Genomic DNA, 16,991 nt, shown 5'->3' with positions numbered 1-16,991 from the left:
TTTTTTTTTCCTTAGTATCACCTTGGAGGAGTATAACCTTGCTGTCCCACTGACTGACTGGAAATACTGGCTTATCTACACTTCTGCCTATGGTGCCTACCTTATCTCAGTGTAGCCTGGTGGAGGAAGAAAAGGAGCAGACAAGCTACAAAGAAATTTTTTGTGCTTCACTGAACTAATTGTTGCTTGTCCAAGCAAAACAGGATGGATGGGAAGAAGTGGTACCAAGTTATAGATAAGGCGCTTCCAGCAGGGTCCAAGTCTCTTTTCTAAAGAGAAGTTCCAGCATCAAAGAGGCTGAAAAGCAAACACTCCAATCAACCAAAATGGAAGGAGGCAACAGTCCTAATCTGCAACTTCAGCAACTACCGTTGGCCACAGCAGCAGTTTCTGTGCAGCCACACACTGACTCCTTTTCTTACAAGGTCAGATTTCTACCCCAGTCTATCCCTAGAAGGCCCTAACTATTCAAGTAAGCTGATAATGCCACTGTATTTTGGTGGGGTTTTTTTTTGCAGAAACTGCACTGTCATTGTATTTAGCCATGCCTGGAGGCCCCAGTGTATTATATGCTGTGTACATAAACAGTGAGAGAAAGGAGGAGAAATTCTGTGTCTTGAAGAGCTAGACAAAGTGAAGAAAGGTCTGGCAGTTAAAAGATGTGGATGTCTAAAGGTAGTTAGGTGCAATAAATTCTGCTAGGTGCCCTTTCAGACTAACCTGTACATCAGTAACTGAGATCAGATGTTCCGGTCTGCTGTATATTCAAGTGCTTGAATTTTAGGTGGGTCAGCCCACAGTCATGTAGAGAGCCTGCAGCTGAGGTAGGACATGTGGCTGTAGTTCCTTCTTATTCTCCAACGGGGAATGGAGCTGTTCCCAAATCAATTTCCTGTGAATCCCTGATTTTGAAGGTGCTTAAAAAATCCCAGCAAGAAGGGCTTTTTTTTCCACTGGAAAAAAGTACTTTGCTGAGAATACTGTCCTAGGTGCGTTGTAAAAGTTGACCAGAGTGACGTTGGCTTGCAAGCTCTCACAGCCCAGAAGTCCCAAACCTGTGCTGCACTTAAGGGCTTTTCAGCTGAGGCACCATCTCCTCCGTGTCTTCTAACCTGAAGTCCAGTTGCTGAACCAGTAAACTGTGCTGAGCTTCTCTGGCTACGTCTGTGATCACACAGTGACATTTTCCTGCCAACTTTACTGTCTGTTGTGGGAAGATATCTCAAGTGATTTTGAATGAAGCTTGGGTGAATCTTATTTTTGTACATCCTGATAAAGAGATTTTTGTTCCACTGATAAAAACTTGAAATCTTGAAGTCCTCTTCTTCCTATGTATGAGAGAATCAAGAATAGTATATTTACTGTTAAGGGGGGAACACGAATGTGAGCCTGGTTATCCCAAATCAATCAAAGCAAGTACTCTACTGTATCTTAGAGACCTGCACTGAAATGAAAGTGCTAATGACATCTAATGAGATTTAGACAGTTGTTGGAACAACACAAATGCTAAATGGCTTGGCTTAGCCTCAGGCTCTTCTGTTCACTCCTAATGTATATTTCCTTTGTGACTCAGCCTGCTTTACATCCTTTTTTATTTCAAATTCTCTCTTTAGACTGTGAGAATTATTGCTGAGCTAGGAATGCTAACGTGGAAGGGGTTGCAAGCTTGCTAGGAGTTGCTACCAGTTGCCTATTACTTTGGAATAACTGATTCATAGAAAAAGCAGCATAAAATCTATGCTAATTGGGCTGCCTCATCAAATGGGCTAAATTACCTACTGAACCAGGAGATGTTATAAGTGGAGAAGAGCAGAATAGTTCTTAAGTGTTCAAGGCCAGGCTGGATGGGGCTTTGAGCAACCTGGTCTAGTGGGAGGTGTCCCTGCCTATGGCAGGGGGGTTGGAACTTGATGATCTCCAGGTCTCTTCCAACCTAAACCATTCTATGAGTCTGTGATTAAGATGTGACCCACAGAATGCGGAGGTTGCTGATCCATACTCTGCTGAATTCCAGGGCAACAAACATGTTCATGAAAAGAGTTTTGCAAAGGGAAGAATGAATGAGTGGGTCGTTGTGTTTAGCTTTATCGTCTTTTCCTCTGAGAAACAAAGAATGCAAATATAAGCACGCTAATTTAAGTCTCTTGTAGAAAGTCTGTTAAGGAAGGGTTGTCTTTCACCTGAGTTTCACAGATTTGGAACATAGCCACAGGGAACTTACCTGAATTGCCCTAGCTCATGTAGAAAGGGAGGAAAGTAAACAGAGATTTTATTGTCAGGTGATCTAGGAACTGTTTTTAAAGTCTGCTCTCTTCCAGATTATGCAAAAAGCTCCAACTTCCTTCAGGGTCCAGTGGCTAAATTTAATATCTGTGTGTTTACTTTTTTTTTTTTTTTTTTTAACAGGAGAACTTGATTGGTGCATTACTAGCTATTTTTGGGCACCTTGTTATCAGTATTGCACTCAACCTCCAGGTGAGTATCATGAAGCAAATATTGATCCTGCCTCAAGTATCCTGCATTAAAAAGCATCAAGCATGCCAAAGGTTCTTTGCCTTTATTTTCTTTTCTAGAAATACAGCCACATCCGGCTGGCAGGTTCCAAAGACCCTCGGGCCTACTTCAAAACCAAGACATGGTGGTGTGGACTGTTTCTGCTGGTGGTGGGCGAACTGGGAGTGTTTTCCTCTTACGCCTTTGCTCCTCTTTCACTGATTGTGCCACTCAGTGCAGTGTCTGTTATAGGTAAGGGGGAAAAAGACAATGGCCATTCAAGTCTGAGTGCATTCCAGCATCATATTGCTGATCATTGGACTGATACATAACTAACTGTTTCTCTCTCCTTTTTTTATAGCTAGTGCAATCATAGGAATTATATTTATTAAAGAAAAATGGAAGCCCAAGGATTTTTTGAGTAAGTTCCACAGTTCCTTTTCATTTTTCCTCTTTATTTACAAGCCATTCAACACACAGGATGGCCTCTCAAGAATCACGGTTAGAGGAATGGCAAGATCTTCATTAGATACAGTACCTCTGCGAAGGAATGTATCATCTTATCCACCGCTTGTTAAAAATGGATTTATTTGTTGTTTGGTTTGTTTCTGACTTGTGCAAAATCAACTGAATCTCACAGGTTTTAGAAATATATGCAAACGGTGTTTGTTTGCAGGATTTGAGAATCATGGTTCTCTGGGCTGAAGCTGCAGACTAGGGTCTTGACTCTGCAATAGTGCAGGCACAACTGAATCAGCTGAATTTCTTACATGTAAAGTGATTGCAGAACTGGGGCATTCATTCTTCCAGTTGCTAGAAGATGGGCTGTGGGCAGTGCCAGGCAGGATAAGCCCCAGGTACAGAACTTGTAGCTCCTATTTGTTTAGCAGATGCTACCTGGTATGAGCTTTTTTCTCAACTTGCAGCGCACATATTGCCTAGGGTATTTTTTGGTTCTAATATTTTGAAAGTGGGGCATGAAGGGCAGAGGAATGAGTAATTCAGAGGAATGTGCATGATGTCATTAATGGTCACTGTGCATGTGCGATATTAATTCCATGCATCCACACTAACCCACTAACTTTGTCCTCTCTTTTTTTTTTTTTTTGTCCTTTGGTTGCCGAAGGGCGCTATGTTTTGTCCTTTGTAGGCTGTGGTTTGGCAATTGTTGGAACTTATCTGCTGATAACATTTGGACCTAATAGTCATGAGAAGATGACAGGAGAAAATATCACTAGGCATTTAGTGAGCTGGCCATTTCTGTTGTATATGGTAAGATGGCCCATAAAATGTGGGACAGTTTTCTGCTTTATGCCTGATTGGGAGTTTCATTTCAAGCATTGTTTTTCCTTATGGTTACTAGCAATATTCCTTGTACTTGCTAATGAACCCATGCCAGCTTTCCCCGGTGTTGGTTCCACACTGCATGTGGACATATGCACACACAGTTTGGATCTCTCCCATTCTTTCTCTGAATTATTCTGTTAGGACTTAAATATCTTTAACTGAAAGTTTTAAAATAGCTTGCTCTCTCCCTGACCTGTCAGCTTCAGCCTGTGGCAGTAGTACGGATGGCAGCTGAGAGCAACTACTCCAGAGGTGTCCAAATACTGTGTTTGCATCTGGGCTTTTTCTAGACTGACATTCTCAGGAGCCATCAATTTCTCATTGAAAATCTTACAAAATCTATTGTTTTTTAATGGGGACAAGTTTGGCCATTAAATAAGAGGTGTGCTGCAGGGATCAGCTTAAGAACCTCATTGTGGAAAGTAGGCTGAGATCTCTGATGTGAATATTCGGTTGGGATTATTTGATCTGCTGCTTTATCGTGAATATAACGTCAAAAGTATCCCATGTTTCCTGTTCTGCAAGAAGCTATTGAATATCTCATCTAATTAAAATCTAAGTTCATGCTAAATTTGATCTATAATTGTGTGGGATCCTAATTTTCCTTTGATGTGCCCTCTTGTGTAATTCTAATGTTTGACTGGCTCAGAATCCCATTTACTGCCAACCCCCTATACCACGCATTTTTTTATATTCTCATTTCTATTTTTTGTAGCTTGTGGAGATCATCATATTCTGCCTGCTTCTGTATTTTTACAAGGAGAAAAATGCAAACTACATTGTAGTTATTCTGCTGCTGGTAGCTTTGCTGGGTAAGTCGATATGGACTTGTAAGATCTTGTAACTTTGGCTTATAACAGTAAACTACAGTAAACTGAGGCATCTATGGCTTCTGGGGAGTTACATTGACCTAATTAATGTCATAAAGTGCACCATTTTACTTCAGGAATGTTACTACAAATTAAATAAAGCTAATATCTTTCAGCAATGTTTAGGATCTTTGCAAATGACCTTTGAACGAGGAAGACTTATTTCCCATAAGGACAAATAATCTGCCAAATACAGAAAGTGCAAGTTATTTGTTAGTGTTCTTAATTTAATCACTGCATGCAAAGCATGCTACAGTATCTTATTTATTCAATGGATAAGGAAGGCTGATTCAGTGGATGAAAGAGAGGATTTGACCTACAAGAGTCGTCTTGGCTCTGGGAAGATTTGCTGTGTGGCTGAAGAAATGACAAGTACTCTGCCGTACCAGTATGTCCCTATTTAAATTGGGAGAGCCTCTGGCCATGGGGTCAAATGATGCTTTTGATATCCTTGTAGCCTACAGTAGTATCCTACAGTGACTTTGGAAAGGCCAGGATTTCACTTATACCTTTCTCCACATCAATATGTTATTTTTAAGAAACTGATCAATTAAACTTTAAAAAGGGTGAATAATAGCAAGGTGGTGACGCAGTCTGATGTGCTGTTGAATCTATGTCATAGTCCTCAATTTTTGCTATTTATGCAACTTCAGTCACTGCAGTGTCTTTTTTTTTTTTTTTGGTTTTGAACTGTTTGGGACTGGATGCCTCAGCGATGCCTCAGAGGCTGCGTGAATCATAGACAAAGACACTATCCTAATTCTGAATGACGCTGAACTTGTGCTTTCAAGAAATGGAAAGGAAGCAGGCTCTTTCTGATTCTTGTTTTGAAAACTTCCTTAGCTTTATTAACCAAGCCAATATGGCATCAGAAATGAAAATTTGTATCTTTCCATAATGTGATTGCACAGCACTGTTTAAATACTTTAAAGCAAAAAACCTAAACAAACAGTAAATGCTCCCAGTCCTGTAGAGAAGGGAACTGAGATACAGAAAGGTTAAATGATTTATTGAAGGTCACTGTGGTGTGTTATTGGGAATAAAACTGGCAGAGTTGGGGATAAAATAAGCAATTTGCATCCCTTGTTTGGCCTGGCCAGTTCAAGTGCTTGTAGATCTTGGGTTTGTTTGCCGCTGCCTGTCATGTATAGAGCAAATGTGCAGTGTTCCTGTGCCGTTGAGCGTGTGTCAGTGCTACAGTTGAGTCTGTTCACAGGTTCCATGACTGTTGTGACGGTGAAGGCTGTGGCAGGCATGATTGTTGTCTCCATACAAGGAAACTTACAACTCGACTACCCTATATTTTATATCATGTTGGTGTGCATGATTGCAACAGCGATCTTTCAAGCAACGTAAGACATTCACTTTCTTTTTGTCTACAGTTGTGCTGGTTTCAGTGGCTCAGTAATTAGTGGCCTGTTTGTTATCCATTCCAAGAATGTTGATTAAATTTTAGGAGAAGAATTATCCATTCTCTTCTGTGACCTGTCCTCAGATCTCTATCACAGGAGGCTGGGATAGCGGTGGTCTTTGCTTTTCCATGTAGTGGCACTGCCAAGTGGTTTTAATCCCAGATTTATACATCATTCAAGTATTTGCAAAACAATGTTAGGAATGAAATGGTGGCAAATAGAATACAGTATCTTTGCACTGGCTAAAATCAAAGCGCAGAATCAGTGTTGTTGATGATGCGTCTATTTTTTTTCCCTCTGTACTAGTAATAGCATAAAAAGCCAGTAGCAGCAGGGATAAAAAGCTATTCAAAATGTGAGTGATGTTCTGGCCCTAAGGTCAGTGGCAGTAATTTCACTGCTTTTAGTCAGTATAGCCATAAGGTTTACTCTTCTATCATTTATATTAATTCCAAGGGATGCTGGTGCAGGTTTATTGAGAAAGAAAATAAAGTTTCTTAAATTTATGCATCTCTTTTGAAAGGTGCTTCTAAAAAGGAGGAGACCTATACCAGTGCATGGTAACTGCTATACAATTTGAGTATCCTTCCCAAATCAACCCCTGTTGTCTGTCATTGTATTGCAGATTTTTAGCTCAAGCCTCACAGCTGTATGACTCATCTCAGATTGCCAGCATCGGCTATATCCTGTCCACGACAGCAGCAATCACAGCAGGTAACAGTGCACAAAACAGTGTGTTGGTCCTTTCTAAAAGAAGGGCAAAAGATTTTCGGAAAACAATCCTCGCTTACAGACGAGGAAGGTGAATACTCAGCAAGATGATGACTTGTATTTTCTTGTCGTCTCTCTTCTGCAGCTGGCTTTGTTTCTTTTTTCTTTCCAAAAATGTGAATTATTCCATTAGACTGTGTTAAAATTTTCTGTTAAGTTCTGTCATGTTGTTTAAAGTGCATCGGAACTTACATTTGAGACTGTATTATTCATACCATGCTAGCCTGTAGAAGAAGAGGGTGATGTATGCTCTTAGCTGTGTATTCAAGTTACACATCTAAAATTTCTCCTTGTGTAACTTTATCCAGATTCTGTTAAAATGGATGTGATACAATGTATAAACGTATTTGCTTCCTCTGTGCAAAGGTGTTACAATTTTCTTCCTGGTAAGTCTCCTTTGCATTGTATCTAGAAAGCAGCTGCTCACAGCTTTATAGGCACTTTTCTTTCTGAACAGTTTACTCCAATTTCAGCCCTTGCCCACAAAGGAAAAGCTTTGTCTACATGAACAAGATGAGCATTTTCAAGCCATTGGGCTTCAAACCTGATGAGTGGCTTTTTTAAGGTTTTGTTCTCGTTAGACCTATGAGCAAAACTAGGGAAAAAACCCAACCAAACAAACAAACCACACAACCCCAACACTGGAGAAAGTGCATGCGCTTGACAGTGAGGGATACTATCTGTGTAAATAGTAATGCTCTTCTAAGTATACAAGGGCAATAGCTTCCCCTGTAAATTACACATTGCCTTTTAATGCTCTTCTTCAATGTCATGAGAGAGTATGTCCTACTCTGTAGCTAACGTTTATTTCCTGTCATGTTCCAAGCCCTATACTGCACTCAGATTCATCAGCTTGTTTACTTTACTTCAATTAGAAATGTAAAGAGTAGGAGCTTTGTTGTTTGCAAGGCTCAATAGCCTCCTCTTGACATCCAGGACACCCAGGACACTTGTCATCTTATAGGTTTGAGCTGTATATGCTTGTTTGGGGTCCAGAGTTTGTATCCTGTTGTAGTTAGAGAGATCCAATTTGGTTTGTCATTCCGACTTCAGAAATACAGTCTCTTTTGTTTATACAGTAACCACTGCTGCGTGGTGAGAATTTGGCTCAGGCTTTGTTAGCACAGTGACCTGCAATAGTTCCAGCGATGTTTCCTTCACAACCCCTTACCCCAATACAAATCTTACAAAGATTTGTACTAGTTGCTGTGCTGCTGTACAGATTTACTTGCATCTGTATTAGTTATGCCAGTATAACTTTTTTGGTAATGACATTCTAAAAGATTTGTCAATTAATTGTGCTAAAGTGGAAATTAGGCCATCTTTTTCTATTTCAAGATCTTAAGGAAAAAAAAAAACAACCAAAAAAACAACAAAGGTGCTGACTATAAAAATAGGAATCTTACATTATTTGGTTTCTGGAGGGACTGGTGCTGGAGATGTAGCACTAATTGCTCATGTAAGCTAGGAACAAAGATGTCATGAATTATTTCCTTTTCAAGGAGCAACTTTTTACTTGGACTTCACGGGCGAAGATGTTCTCCATATATGTATGTTTGCGCTTGGGTAAGTTTTTAAAGTTTCCTTGATAGAAAACTAGAAAGTATTTCTTCATATGACTAAAATTTTAAAAATACGTATCTCTCTCTCTCTCAATATATATTATCTCCATACATTCTTGGAGAGGAGGACAAACTGAAAACACTTTCTCTGTTAGACAATGGCCTATAGAGCTCAGTATCTTGTCTGAGTGACGATGGATGCTCTAGCGGAATTGTAGGTTATGCATAACGGTGCAACATTAAACACTAAATTCCTTACTGACTGTACTGGAGATCAGCACGGATGTCAAAGCATATTGGCTGTTTTTCAAGCTACGTGCTCATGAATCTAGAAAAGTTGCACGATAACCAAAAGAAGCCGTATCTAGGGAATCTATTTCAGGTTTTGCTCTGAGCTTTCACTGAACTGTGACTGGACTTCTGGAGTCCTATTTCTTAGGGGATAAGCACTCACACAAGGCAGATATGATCAGTAAAACATTGGCTGTGTAACTCAGTATTTAGTCCTAGTACAGTGTCTTGATGTGATTAGCGCTCCATAATCATGGGACATTCTGAAATGTCTTTCAGATTAGTACAGGAAAAAAACAATTGGGAGATTAATGTTATGAACTGCACCTTTCTCTGTCAACACACTGTAAAAATCAAGATCAACAGTTTGTTAGTGTGTTTACCTATGGGAAATCTTTCAAAAGTCAGGCTGCTCAATCCTGGAATTTCATCAAAGAAAACTAACTTTTGATATGCTTCCTTTCCCCTTTAGTTAGTCAAGGTTAATTAATTAATTAACGTGTAAACTTTTCCCTGCATTTTGATATGGAAAAGGTGAAATTGTTCTAATTGCTGGATGGATTTCAGTACTGTTGAAGAGGGCTGTTCAGCTGAGTCTGTTCCCTGTAATTCTGATTTCACAGCTCTTTTGCTTCCGGTTCTGAATTCGTTATGGTGCTACATGATAGGAACTTGGAAGAAGCAACATGCAATATTACCTTCTCTTCCTTTCCACAGTTATCTCAGTAGATCTTGTCTTTTCTCTCTCAGGTGCCTCATAGCATTTCTAGGTGTCTTCCTGATCACAAGAAATAGGAAGAAATCTGTACCATTTGAACCTTACATATCAATGGATGCTATGCCAGGTAACAGTAAAAATACAGTGGGTTATCACTCTTTCACCTTTAAGGGTTGGACTTCACAGTGAAAGCTGAAGCTTTAGGCTCTGTTAAGTATCTGGATATATCAGGTGGCTGTGTTGTTTTCTAGTCTTTCCTTCTCTTGTTTGTGCCTTGTGAGTAGTACATGCATGATTTGTATGGAGCAGAGAAGAGGTGATGTGCCACGTAGATGCCATTTACGCTGGGTCCTCTGACACCAGGCAGGATGTCATATTTTGTCAGACCAGCTTTGTCCAGTTGGCTGCTATCTGGGACGAAGAACTAGTTTTGAGCATATGCTTGGGACTGGGCTTCGCCTCCATCCAGCAGGAAGAACTGATTGTTGGGGAAGACTAAGGTATGCTGCAAGAGACAGAGGCCAGGGGGAGCATAAATTCTTTTGGGAAGTACAGCTAAACTCTCTCTGGTAAGCTGTATAAAAGATATGCAGCACTTGATAAATAACTGACTGCCATCTCTCATTCATTTAAAGCTTATTTCTCCATTAGTTGCTTTAATGCTAAGCAGAAAAACATTATGTCTTTCATTTAACACTCAAGGAACTGATGAGCCGCATATCGCGAACACTCAGAATTTATAGTTTGCTGATTTAACCGAGTGCAGGAAGAATGCACTTTTGTTCCTAAGCATTTAATCTCTGTCTTTGCTCTTTTCAGGCATGCAGAACATGCACGATAAAGGGATTGCAGTTCAGCCTGACCTCAAAGCTTCTTTTTCCTACGGTGCCCTAGAGAACAATGACAACATGCCGGAAATTTATACTCCAGCTACATTGCCGATCGTGCAGGAGCAACATGGTTCCAAAGGAGTTTCTGCTCCACCCTACCGGGTGCTGGAGCACAGCAAAAAAGAGTGAGTGACCTTTAAGGAACTGATTTGAATTGTCAGAAGTATGACCTTTATTTATTTATCTATTAAAATATAAGCAAGTGTAAAGCCAACTTTGATACAGTTTAAAGCTCGTCTCAAACAACTTTCAAGGCTGATTATTAAAATAAACAACCCTCTATAATTGTGAAGTTGAAAGCATTCATCTTAGCAAGAAGTAAATCACAGTTCTCTGTTGAAGGCTGTTGTCTGGAAGCGTGAAATGGTGAGGGCATTATCATGGCAGTATGAAAGCGATGAGATAGCAGATGCTGTGGAAATGCAGAGCTGTGGGAAGACAAGTGACTGTGCAATTTTTAGTCCTGCTGGGAGTGGGTTTATCTCCAAGTAGAAGTTTTCAGGAGTTGCTCACAGAGAGAGGAGGGCAGGATTTAATCTTTCATATATAGAGACTGTGACGGATTTCCAGAGAAGTTGTAAATCCTCATGTCTCTAGGATAACCACCAAACTACCTTAACATGGCAATAAAACATAATTGTTTTCAAGCACGACTACTGAAATTTACTGTGTCTTTAAAGCAGCATATTTGGTTAAAGTAAGCAAGGTACTCTATTCTTTCAAAACGTGAATTTTGGGCACTTCTTGTACAACTAATTTCTGACTAGTGTTGAACATATGCACTGAGAATGTAAATTGTTTTTATAGCACCACTGGATTTTATGGCAGCTTAGAACAAAGATTACTTGCCAGTTTTCTGGTTTCATAACAGGAGCTTCGAGTTGGATTAAATGGTGCAGAGGGAACACTGTAAAGTACGAGAACAGGAAGAAATGAGAACAGTAATGTGACTGGTATCTGGTGGGAATTTTCTGTAGTTCTTGTTGAGGTCCTAATCCTCTGATGGCTTTTATTTTCTTTGTGGTTGAGGCAGGATTTCCAACTTTGTTTAGTGGTCTTGCTTAAAGGTCTTGACAGTCCTTAATTAAAAAGCTCAGTCTAGGTTTTATAGGCTGGACTACACCCCCTTTTTTTTTTTTCTTAAAAAAAAAGGCAAAAAAAGGGTATTGGGTGAATGACCTAAGAATAAAAAAGAAGCATACACAGTCCAGCACTCAGTGAGGACTGTAAGAATAATGGAGCATTGTGTACTCATGATATTTATCTTTCCAGCTTCCAAGAGATGGCTAGGAGCTGATATGAAGGGAGAATAGACACAAGGTGGGGCGGGGGGGAACTTGTCAAGTGGAAAGGACAAAGTATAACATTTACTGGCATATGCAAGTTCCACTGGCACTTTGATATCATCATCATCTTCTCTAAAAGCAGTTGGTTTGCTGGGAAACAGAATTTTAAGTCTACTCGGTGTGTCTTGGACTATATGCATAGTGGAGTGTCTCCATGACCTTAGAAGACTTTATTTGAAATGAATAGCACTTGTGTTCTGTGAACTTTTAAGTGGTTACTCTGATACCAAGGGGTTTTGGAGGATCTTGGACTTGCAACATTGGCTTTCTGCATTTTTTTTTTAAATTGACTTATGGCCAGTTTCTGTTCCCACTACCAAAAAATTCCCAAGAACTAAGCTGACTTGTATATAGTTACTCCAGATTCTAGCTACTGTATATGACAACAGAACCATTCTTTTGCATATGTTTGCTTTGCCAGCTATGAATACTAATTTAATTTGGAAATACTTGAGACTGCTTTGACATTTTTGTGCAGCTTAAAAAATTTATAACTTTTCCCCCAACCCCCGCAAAGAGTAGATGCCTAGTGGCTGTATGTGTACCTATATGTGAAGTTTCTTCACCAGCTTGGCATGTCTGACAATTCAGATCTTATCAGAGGCAGCCCGTACACTACAGCTTATGAAACCTCAAGAAATAACAGCTTTTCTTTTGCCCTCAATACTTTTTGTGTTTAAGTAAGATAACAATGTTAATGGGCTAATACTGCCAGAACATTAATCTTGTCGGAGTTGCAGTGACACTGATTTACTACCTTTGGCTTTGTATCCCGGGTAATCAATTGTTTGTGAATTTATGTGCAGCTTTTGTTCATTAACAATACAAAACAAAGTAGTACAGGGGAGGCTGAATTGAAAGGGAACAAGAATGCTGGCTTTTCTTATCTCTTCCCTTTTAATCAATGAGGCAGAAGCTGTTTTGACCTATTAGTTCTGAAACCACAGAAACATAATGTTTTAAAACAAGCTGTGCTAAACCAGGCATAGCTGCAAACTCTACTTTTTACATGGGAATATTCTGTCTTTAATTATTACAGATGTTGCTGTGGTATAAAATAATTAATCAGAAGCCCCTAAATGTTTTGCTGGTGAGTTCTACTATTAGGATGGTCCTACGGGTAACAGAATATCGTTTTCTTGGTTCTTAGTTTTTCGGTAGTATTTAAAAACTGCAGTTCACTGGTGTGCAGACTTTCTAGCCAGGAAAATGGCTGGTTAGGTTTTTCTCCTCATCACGTGGCCTGACACCCTGAGAAACCGACACAGAGTGCTTTGCCAGTGGGAGAGCTACTCTGATGCAGAGCCCCTGCTTGTACTTCTCGCTTGTGGGCTGCTCTCTGGCCTGATTCAGTGATATTTTTTTTTGATTATTTTTTTTTTTCAGTAAGCTGCCCAGATTCTCTACAGCCCTGCAGCCTGAGCACTGACTGACTCCTGGCCTGACCTTCCTCTCTGCCAGAGAGCCCTCAGTTGTCAGCATGTGGCTGTCTTTTGCTTTGGGTGAAATTTCCTCCAGCCATAACCTGAGCTTTTGTGTTACTGTGCTATTTTGGCCGTTTTCTTTCAAAGACTCTAAAGGCAAGAGTCTTGCTGTAAAGCTTTATATAACCATGTTTTATTTACACAGTCTGTGTGTGTTTAAATAAGTCTACTTAATGACAGTTCCCTTTACCTGCAGTGAGACTTGCTTTTGGAAACTTCCTGACAAAGGACTCCAAGGGAGGTGATGTCTGTTTCAGCAGCACATAAATCACAAATCAGAATATTTTTTGATTACTTCATTGTGCCACATCAGTAGAGCCTGAGGTGTTCCTTGGGCTACAGGCCTCAACTCAATGCACTGATGTTGTATTGGTCGCATTTTTGCCAGTCTGTGTTAGCTACTGTAAGCACAGTATTGGACTGCCAGGCTGCGCCTCGCTCCTGCTTGCTGCCTATGTTCAATACTTCATTTTAAAATGTGGGAATTTTTTTTGTATTTTATACAGTCCCCCTTTCTTGCTCTTTCTCTCAGACTTCCAAAAGATTTTATTTTCTGCTCTTCAGCAGAGTCTTACAGCTGCTATCTCTGTTGCTGAGAAGGCATGAACAGGGGCCCCTAGGAGCCAAACATCTGTTTTAACTGACCGTAGGACTTCTGCGCTCTTTCTAACAGTGGGAGGGTATAGCTCAGGATTGAAGTAAACTCCTTACCTCCCTTCTTGTTCAGAACTTACAAGCTGAAAACAGAAAACTATTTGTACCCTCAAGTCTATACTTTTTAAATAATATTTGTTGGTCTGAGGTGACAATGGCCATGCCTGGGATTGCAGCAAACAATTACAACTAAACAGCACATGAAGATTTAAAGGAGAGGAGCCCCATGCCACATTCTAGTCCTTCTTACAGCATGAAAAATAATCAGCACGCTTTTAAGATGTGTATGTCAAAACTTTAGTTTAGCCAGGGCTGATCCCGAAGGAGGCAAGGCACTGTAAGCAGCAGAGTATGCTTCGATTTCCAAACGTGCAGCATTTTTCAGCATCAAGCTGAATAAGCATGCACAAAAATCAACTGACTGCTGTCTCCTTTGCTAAACTGGTAGAATAGCTCCTTGACTCTCTGTCTCCAAGGTTCATTATCAAATGTGAACTAACATCTATTGCCTCCACACTGTGTGGCTTTTCAATGCACCAGAGCACTTAAAATGTTCTCAGTGTATATCTTACATGTAACTTAATGCTGTGGAATACAGCTCCTGTGTTGGCTGAATGTACAAAATGATCTGCCTACAATGTTCTCTTGTTCACATTAAAATATGTAAATAAATCAAGCTTTACAGTATTGGACTATAAGGATAACTGCTTAATTTTTCATAAGCAATGTTGCATGTCTGTTTAATTCTATTTGTCTTTTAGATGAGACCTTTGGAAATGAAACTTAATAAAAGATTGTGGTAAAACCTACAGAATTCTGGCCTGCTCCGTACTCTTGGTATAGCTTTAGTCGGCCGTAAGTATCTTGAGAGAAGTTGAGACAGTTTAGTTTACTACCCACGTGCATTCAAAGAACTGTCTTTTTTAGCAGGATACTTGTAAATGAAATGCATACTGCAACAACTGATGTTTGGGGCTACAGCATTACTAATGCTTGTAATTTTACATGAGTCTCCAAGTATTTGGTGTCAGCTTTAGGAATCATGCAATTTACTTTAAAATCTTAGTTTTGCAGGGCTTTAAAAAAAATCTTAGCATTCATTATTTCAGAGAAGAGCTTGAAAATATGATCCAAGTATAGCCTAAAGGAGTGGGGAGGGGGACACAGGATAAACCAAACCACAAAACCAGAAGCATTAGATTATTGGTGGCCTGACTCATGATTTTTGCATGCCTGCCAACTCAATACTGAAATTGAGACAACAGCATGCTTCTCTGAGACAGCAAAGACCTCTAATACTAGTTGGGAACGCTACGCTGTAGGAGATGCCATCCTTCTGATACAGGATATCATGTCTTTGATTGCAGGAGTAGACAGCTTAAGGGCATTTCCTAACAATGCCATTAAGAGATACAGACAGTCATAAATTTAGAAGACTGGCAATGTAGCTTAATCGAATGCTTGCCAACCTAATTAACGCTCACCATATGGGTTTTAGTCCAAGGGGATAAGCAGAAGATAACCCTCAGGATACTCTTAATTAAATGTATCTCCTGGGGTCACAAACCACAAATGGAAAAAAAAAAAAAAGGCAACCAAGAGCAGCCTTATCCACTTTGGTGTTAAAGCTGCACTTCATAGAAGTCCCTAGACACGAGTATTAAAACACTGGCTACCACTTCCTTGAATGCTTGCAGAAGCAGCATAATTATACCCCAGAGTTTCTGATAAAAGTGGTAATACTTTGTTAACATAAATCATTTAAGGGTTAGTGCGTTATATCGGAGACAACTGTGTTAAAATGCTAATATAGAGGTGGCAATCTAGCTAGATGTCAGGATCATTACAAAAATGCATGCTACAAAAGAAGTGTTATTATGAAAGACTGAGTATTTAAAACGCCCCTGAAATGGACACAGATGTTGGGAGTTTGTGGTATTAAAGCAGAATGTATTGCTGGCCAGGGAGAAGGAACATGGTATTGAATTAATAAAGCATGTGAATGCAGCAAGGAAAGGCTAGGGTAATTGAGACTAGCCAATTATTGCCTAAATTTGCACTGCATCTAAATTGCAGAATCCCTTATCTGGACAGGTGAGACTGATCTTACCTTTCTAGAAGTGAACTCTACTATGCCTTGGTTTCTTATGAGGGAAGGGCCTGCGCTGTGGCCAAACGATTACAAGCCTGGTAAAGAAGACCAGCTTAGCTGCACCGCTTTCTGACTTTTCTCTGTACCTGAACTTCAGAAGAAAGCATTTCAACCACAGAAATTTCAGTATTTATGTCAAAAATCCTGTCTGCAGGCTTTCCAAGTGAGGAAAAAGCTGTTGAACTAAATATTTGTGCCAGTGAAATTCAATAGTTTTGCATGCTTTTTGTGGAAAACCGAATACAGCCAAAAAAAGGCTTTCTTTAGGTGTAAGTGTACACGAGCATTCATTTATCACACAGTTCAGATGACCACTGTCTCAAATCATCTCATCACTGGATTAAGCCATGATTTACTCTGAGAGGCACAAACTGTCGCTGTTCCCATCTGGCAACTGCCCGAGTGTGTTCGCCAGCCGAGGCCAACTGCACAGTAAAACCGATTAACTTCAGCCGCTATCGACAAGCATACGCAGGCCTTTTGCGGCAGAAACCCTCACGCTGAGCACAAAGCACAGGTCCTGTGCTCCGAGAGTCATTCCATCGTCCTCTTCTCCGGTTTTAGCCTTCAAGGTCACCCGAGCGTCCTGCTGGGACACCGCGAGGCCCTCCTCCCTCAGGCCTCACGCAGCCTTTCAAGGCCCTTAATTAAGAACACGGAAGAGCCCTCCGTCCTCCATCTTCGGCTCTGCCAGCAGCTCAGCCGCCGACCTCTTCTCCAGAGGTAGTTCCTAGAGCAATTTGCAGCTTTTCAATCAATTCTCATCTCTCTGAGCTCAGTCATTCCCTCGGGGAACCCAGGAAAGCCTTTCCTCCACTCCAGGCCGGACGGTGGCAGCCCCTCACCTCCTCCAGGTGTAAAACACCGTTCTTTTCCCCAAAACGCTTCGTGCCCTTTGCTGTGGAGACCCCCGGGCGCTATGGGGGGAGGAACAGGGGGGCGGAATACGCCTGAAACCCACCGCAGAAACGGCGGAGCCGGCCCCTCACGGCGTGGGGGGGG

The 16,991-nt window shown here is 40.6% G+C and overlaps 1 protein-coding gene across 1 annotated transcript; it reads left to right on the top strand.

The window, feature by feature from the left end:
* The first annotated feature begins 326 nt into the window (after positions 1 to 326).
* On the top strand, positions 327 to 11,006 carry NIPAL3 (NIPA-like domain containing 3). Its single transcript, XM_009882207.1, has 11 exons — positions 327 to 425; positions 2,407 to 2,475; positions 2,574 to 2,745; positions 2,855 to 2,914; positions 3,620 to 3,765; positions 4,556 to 4,652; positions 5,926 to 6,061; positions 6,747 to 6,835; positions 8,395 to 8,458; positions 9,496 to 9,590; positions 10,283 to 11,006. Exons 1-11 carry the CDS (start codon positions 327 to 329, stop codon positions 10,480 to 10,482), a joined length of 1,227 nt encoding a protein of 408 aa, XP_009880509.1. The 3' UTR covers positions 10,483 to 11,006.
* Positions 11,007 to 16,991: the final 5,985 nt, after the last annotated feature.

Source organism: Charadrius vociferus, unplaced genomic scaffold, assembly GCF_000708025.1.
Source record: "Charadrius vociferus isolate BGI_N301 unplaced genomic scaffold, ASM70802v2 scaffold613, whole genome shotgun sequence".
Classification (NCBI taxonomy): Eukaryota; Metazoa; Chordata; class Aves; order Charadriiformes; family Charadriidae; genus Charadrius; species Charadrius vociferus.
Note: the sequence above shows the minus strand (reverse complement) of the source record. Positions and strands in the feature narration are given on the sequence as shown.